The sequence below is a fragment of the Gossypium raimondii genome, chromosome 13 (genome assembly GCF_025698545.1).
Source record: "Gossypium raimondii isolate GPD5lz chromosome 13, ASM2569854v1, whole genome shotgun sequence".
NCBI lineage: Eukaryota > Viridiplantae > Streptophyta > Magnoliopsida > Malvales > Malvaceae > Gossypium > Gossypium raimondii.
In genome coordinates, this window is record NC_068577.1 from 1,297,828 (window position 1) to 1,304,799 (window position 6,972).

At 30.4% G+C, this 6,972-nt stretch overlaps 1 protein-coding gene across 1 annotated transcript; it reads right to left on the minus strand.

Annotated features, from left to right (window-relative positions):
* Positions 1-303: 303 nt before the first annotated feature.
* LOC105783818 (GDSL esterase/lipase CPRD49) lies at positions 304-3,636 on the minus strand. Its single transcript, XM_012609477.2, has 6 exons — positions 3,326-3,636; positions 2,617-2,694; positions 2,286-2,426; positions 1,912-1,988; positions 1,671-1,820; positions 304-775 (listed from the first exon to the last, which is right to left on the minus strand). The coding sequence occupies exons 1-6, from the start codon at positions 3,434-3,436 to the stop codon at positions 562-564; spliced, it is 771 nt and encodes a 256-aa protein (XP_012464931.1). The 5' UTR covers positions 3,437-3,636; the 3' UTR covers positions 304-561.
* Between the last annotated feature and the right edge of the window lie 3,336 nt (positions 3,637-6,972).

Consider the following 6,972-nt stretch of genomic DNA (forward strand, 5'->3'; position numbering starts at 1 on the left):
TTATATTGATAATGATGTTAGATTTTTATGAAATTGAATCAAATCAAAATTCATATATAGTATTATATATTAAACCAAAGTTCATGCGCAGTTCCAAAACCATATTTTTTTAATGCCTCTAGAAAAACATGCATGATATGAATAAACATGCAACATAAGATAATGTATATTTTTCATGCCAACAATCAAATGGTTAAGAGGTAAGTATTATATTTTCATGCATGTAAATTTTAAAATCGGTTCAATATCTCTATCATATTGATCTAAAAGAAATTTTAAAATCGGTTCAATATTTCTATCATATTGATCTAAAAAGGTGTATGTATATATTCTTGGTATTGCTTGAAATAGGTGTTTCTAGGTTTATTTATGAGGAATTGAACCATATGTATATATATTGCACTAAATTGAATTAAACTCTTGATAGCTTTGCAAGAAGCAACTAGGACTAAAATGGTTATAGTTCAGTCCTTCCTACAAATCTTGTTTATCTATTGAACTCTGTCTTCCTTTAATTTCCATGGGATTTGGAGATCATGATCTTAAACAGAACTCTGAACTCTAATCCCATTGAATCTCTTGGTGAAAAGTCCATTCGGACGGATTCAACGTGGTTTTCCCATCAGCGCCAACAATATCATAAGGCGAGTCCTCAGCGAATTCAGTTGGCATGGATTTCCAATGCAGAGATGGCTTCCATTCAGCTTCTTTCAGTACTTTTAGTATCTCTGCCACCACTATTTTGCTCCCCTCAGCAGATAGATGAACTCCATCTCTGTCGAAAAGCATAAATTCAATAATTCAATTTCGATATAAGCTTCACTTTCATTTCCGAAAATTAATGAACAGAAAAACTTTAAAAGAAACAAACCTACTGCTACTGTAGTTACAGTTCGATTTTGGTCTCCCTAAGATTTACATTCGAGCACCATTAAGCTTCATTCGAGTACACTGACTAAGAATTTTGGTTTCAGCCTCTCGTTCTACTTTGGACTCAGTTCTCAGTCATGGATCACTCTACATATTCTTAATGTCCTCATGTTCCCTTCTTTTATTAGGCGAAAGTATCATGGAAATTCTTGTACTAGAAGCCAGATTGCATTTTTACCCCATTTACTCAAAAAATGAACAAATTAGTCAATGTACAGTAGAATAAAGAGCAAACTGGTCCTTCTATTAAAACTTTCATCCATTTCTACTGTTAAAAACTGGCGTGGTTGACAAAATAACCAAACAGTTATACGTGACGTGCCACGTATACCTCATTCTGACATATAAGGACCAACTTTTAGCAGGAAAACCAATTTGCTCTTTGATCTAACGTACAGGGACTAATTTGTCCATTTTTTTACTAGAGCGGGCAAAATGCAATCCAACTCTTACAAAGACCTACATGGTACTTTTACCCTTTTATTATCTTTTAACAACAGCAAAATCCTCAACTCTTTCATCGAATAACTCTTTCATCGAATAATATTTTTCATGTGAATAAGGAAAAATCAATGTTCTCATAACTTTAGAACACAAGTGGACGACAAGGTACTGTATCAAAAAGAAAGTTCCCTAAAGTGGAAAGTGAAGCACATAGATGATTCACAAATAAAGCCAATGAACTTTAAAAATGTGATTGCATCAAGAAAAAAGATTAAAACACAGACGAGAAAACTTACGTGAAGCAATCGGTCATCCAATTCTCTCTTTGTTGAAAAGCAGTAAAAAGATTGACTACCTTTACGTCCAGTTCCTGGCAGAGCTTTACACAAGCATCAGCATACGTCTGGCATAACTCGTTTGTTCGAACAAGGTGGCTAAAATGTTCACTGATTTACCACAAGGACGTCTTAGATTGACATTTTGTAATAAGAAATAAGGTGGGGAAAAAAGGGCACAGAAAAAAATGCATTACAGCACCTTGCGTATTTATTTACTCTTTCTTCATTGACAGGAGGACTAGTAAGAAATATGAGACGCGTCGAATCTGAAAGGCCCTGGTTTTCAGAAAAAAAGAACAAAAAATAGAAATGACCATTGCTTGTTTACCAAGACCTGCTATAAGAAATACAAGCAAACAAAGGAAGAACTGAAAATCCGATGCATTAGAAGCCATTTTCTCATTATCTCCAACTACTTGCGAAAATAAACACTCAACCGTGCTTACAGCTACAGGATTCAGGTCTTATATTGCAAGTATTGCTTTACTACTCGTAGAACAGTCAGTTTCTTGTAAATCCTACATTGATGTATCAACCTCAATTGGAAGATATGCAGAGATTTGAGAAAAATACCTTCAGATAATTCACTATTTGCTTCATGTTCTCGATATATTCAGGAAGTGGAACATGGGGGCCAAGGCCAGATGGATGAGCCCCCATCGAGTCATTACCGCCAAAATAAGTTATTATCAATTCAGGCTGTGTAGAAGCATCCTGTAACGTGCGAAAGAACAGAACCATGATGTTAATATCAAATCATACATAGACGATACAGATTAAGAATCGATTCGTATAACGAAAAAGCAGCATCCTAGTGAATCAAATTAGACAATACACTGCTGTTCCATAAGCATCAATCACTATTTCAACAAGTTTGATGTAATAACTATTAAAACTTTAGTACCTTTGGGAAAACATGATCGAGAACCTGTATGGCACGTCGTGAATTCCATCCGAAATATCCTCGTAAAAGTATGTCGGCCTGCGAGAGGATAGCAAATAAAGCATGATTCCCGTAGAACACAACCCACACACATACAATTAAGAGACTGGAAAATAATGAGATCAAATAATTTGAGGGCTGAATTTCATGAGGAAATAAAATAATTAAACAAAATGCACTTAGCATCATAAATTTTGGAATTTTATTTCTAGATCATGTTCATTTTCCATTCTACCACTCTCAAAAATCACTATCCATACTAACAATTCACAATTTCCCTCCTACAATTCATCCAAAATTATAGAATTGCTAATTATAATGCATTAAAGCATAAAAAAAATCATCACTGGCATTAAACTCTCTCCCATGTTTCCCTCATATGAAAGAAAGAAAGAAAGAAAGGAAAAAGATACTTTCTTTCTCTTTTTTTCTCTCTAACCAAACATAAAACAAGAACACACACTAAAGCAAGCACACAAAGCAGATCACTCGTCAATAAAGAAACTTTCTTTTTTCTTATTTTAGAATCAAATGACCCATATTATCATTTATCATTAAATATACACATAAACAGTGAATCAATTAATCTGTATGCTAACAAAACATAGCTCAACAAAGACACTGAAAAAAACCCAGAAAAAAAGGGGGCAAGTATAGAGAAAAAAAGTACTTTGCGGGCATAGACGTCAGCAAGAATAGCACCCCATCCACCATTGCTGAAACTAAGTTGAACAATGGATGAACCAAAGAGGACGAACTGTGGCCTAACTGGACCCACCATTTCTCTTCTCTTCTCTTCTCTTTGAACACCCTTTCTTTTTGAGGTTTCTCTTTGACAATCCCTTAGAACGTCAATGGAGATCAAATTGGAGACTATAATGATATCAGGCTTTTGCCCCAAATCTCCTCTCTGCCATATATTTATGACTATATTTCAGCTTTGCTTCGGTAGTTGGAAAACCAACTACACCCACCTTCCTTTTTTTTTTCCTCTTTGATTTTTACTGTTTTAAGAAGCTGAAAAATTAAATAATAATAATAAAAACCAACCATTCAATTTAAATTATAAAATTTAAAAAATAAATATTATGTGATATTTATAATCTCTATTTATAAAAACACGGATTCAAAAAAAATTTAAACTGATGAGAATACCCTTAATATATTTTTCTATAAATGTTATATATTATAAAATTTATATTATTTTTACTCAATTTACTTATTATAAAATGGGATCTTTCTCTAAATTAAGTTTATATAAGCTTTTATAATTAAAGTTACTGACTATTTAGATCTGAATCCAAATATTATAAAGTCGATCCTAATTATACAAATACGAAAAGCTTTCTTGCACTATATCATGGGGTATGATACTATTTGAGAGAACTATGTCAAACATAAGCACAATAGACAACTCGTGAATTCTTTAATTTGAGATATTCAAGGCTTCGAAATTTGATTGGAAAAATATTTATTGTTTTAAAAACAATATTTTCCATATTAACAATATCATCTCAGTATAGCATAAAAAAACCAAGGTGAATCGTACTAGCATAGTGTATATTTCAAAACTTGAATCATAGGTGGAATTGAAATTATCCATACTTCGAAGGGTATATGGAAGAAAAATGTTTTGATAATCTTAATGATACGGATTCAAATTCAAATGATGATGAGTTTAGTCAGGGACCAACAAATGAGGATAAGGAGCATATGTTAAATATTAAAGAGGGGATAACCCAACAAATATGCACTAAAACAATTAGGTAAAATTGCATATGAGGTTCATTTTTCTTTTAATTTTTATTAGTAATTATATTATTAACTACATACTTTTTAGACTAACATGATATATATGATGATTTTATTTTAATTTTTGTTACTTATTTAGAAATTGTTTTTACCATACTGATAATTTTTATAGTAATTAACATTTTCGTAAAATGTAAATTATGTAATTGTATAATTACAATTTGTATTACCAAACATGACATAGGGAATTACGATATAATTACACTCTGCCAACCAACATATCTAGTAATTACATTTTATTCAATTACTTTGAGTTGTTCAAGCATATCCTAAATTGACATTAAAGATCATTTATTAGTGTTATATGATAATAAAATGTAATATTAATTAATATAATAGTACATTAATAAATGTGAAATTAATTATTTAGGTCATATCTTTTAAATTTTCTAAATAAAAATAATATAATATATTATTAATTAATAAAATGTAAATCTATAAAATTATTGAATATAATCGAATAAAATAAAATAATAAAACCCTAGTTTTTTAGTTATAAGTTTTAATTAAATAAATATAATTTCTGTAGATATGGTTTTATTTTAAATATCAAGTTAAAATATTTTTATAATTAATAAAATTAAATCTATAAGTATGATTTTATTTTAATATGATAGTAATTTTTATTAATAATGTTTCTATTAAATATTGAATATGAAACTAGTAAATAGGTTTTACATTCATAATAAATTATTAATAATTATAATTATTTTATTAATAGTGTTTTGATTTTTAGTGTAATAGTTAGGCAAAATAATGCCTATAGGCCGTTTAATTTAATTAATTAGGCTAGTTTTAAAATTAATTAAGGAAATAGGCCGATTTTAGGAGAGAGAAATGAAAAGCGCGTCTAGCTGGGTGCATTGTGTTATGACCTCTTCCGTTCTATCTTCAAGATCTTCAGGGAGCTCATTGAAATTATCCTTTAACCAATTCATCAATATCCGACCACCTTCAAACTTGTCTGGGACTTTGCCCAACAATGATTTGTAGAGGCCCACTTTGCCTGGAACAATCGTTGATCCCGTGATGGCTGGCCCATCCACTGACAGACCGATTTGTAGTGATACGTCTTCGAGTGTAATTGTACACTCGTTGCATGGAAGGTAGAAAGTGTATGTTTTGGGCCTCCATCTTTCCACCAATGTGCTGATTAGTGTCAAATCGAGTTTGTAGCCCCTGGACATGCGAGACATATGTAAGAATCCAATCGCTTGGAAGTGGCCACAAATTTCAAGGATCACAGACTTTCCCATATCATGAATGAAGCCCTCCGAAACATGATCATCCACCTATTTACACAATAAAAACAATTTAAAATTAAAAAATAATAAATTTAACATTATTGAAATTAACAAAATTTAAATTTTCAGCTTACCATTGCTAATTGAGCGGAGAAAATATGCTTGCAATCGAAGTGGATTAGAGAGGCAGCCATTCGTGAGAAATCGATTTGAACGAATAAAAATGAGATAATTAAAAAATATATTTTTAAATTAAAATATCAAAAATTTTAAAATGAGAGAGTTGAAAGAGTTGAGAGGGTTTGAGAGAGTCGAGAGAGTTAAGAGATGGATGTAAATAAAAAAAATGAAATTTGGGAGTATTTATAGGGTAAAAAAAATTTAACTGTTGGTATATTTATTTTTTTACTTTTTTGGAAAGCGCATCCAGCGAGGAGAACTTTCCTGACACCTATACAGAAAACTCGTCAAGTTAGACGCGCTTTCTATTTAAATCGGCCTATTTCCCTAATTAATTTTAAAACGGGCCTAAATGCCTAATTAATTAAAAAAACGGCCTATAGGCCTTACTTTGCCCAATAGTTATTATCACTTAATTATACTTCGAACACATATTAAATTACACTTATTATTCTAGACTAATTATCACTTAATTAGTGTTAAGTTATGTAACGATTAAAACTAATATTTAACACTATAAATATACGCATTAGAAAAACATTTTCATTCAAATAACATCTAAAGAAGTATTAATAAAAATCATATTTTAGGGTTCTATTTCGATCACCAAAAAGATATGATTTTCATTATTATTTGAAAAGTTTAGTTGATATTTAATAGTTTAATTGTTATTTGATTTTAATAAATTTGTATGACAAGTCATTTTATTTAATTATTTAATATTTTTTATCAGTTGTTTTCCACCTGTTCATTCTCATTGCTTTTAAAATATTATTTTATTTTCTCAATTATTTTCAAAATTAATAAACTTTTATTATGAATTAGACAAACTTTAATTTAATTAGTAGTATTTTTAATTATAAAAACATGTCATTTAATGATTAAAAAGTAAACACAGAGAATCTTCTTGTCTTATAGTTTAGGTGCTTCATCCATTTTTGGTTTCATTGCTTGTTGCTTTGTCTGGTTCAATAATACCGCTTATCCTAATGAGTTTTACGGGCCCACTGGACCAGAAGATTCTCAAGTTCAAGCATTTACTTTTCTAGTTAGAGACCAACGTCTTGAGGTTAACGTGGGA

What these genes read in the sequence shown, in the direction of transcription:
- LOC105783818 (XM_012609477.2), bottom strand. Translation starts at nt 3,436, where the DNA reads ATGGTGGGTCCAGTTAGGCCACAGTTCGTCCTCTTTGGTTCATCCATT. An exon ending in AGAGTAAATAAATACGCAAG is followed by an intron (nt 1,821 to 1,911) that starts GTGCTGTAATGC and finishes GTGGTAAATCAG; the next exon opens with TGAACATTTTAGCCACCTTG. An exon ending in TGGATGACCGATTGCTTCAC is followed by an intron (nt 776 to 1,670) that starts GTAAGTTTTCTC and finishes GCTTTTCGACAG; the next exon opens with AGATGGAGTTCATCTATCTG.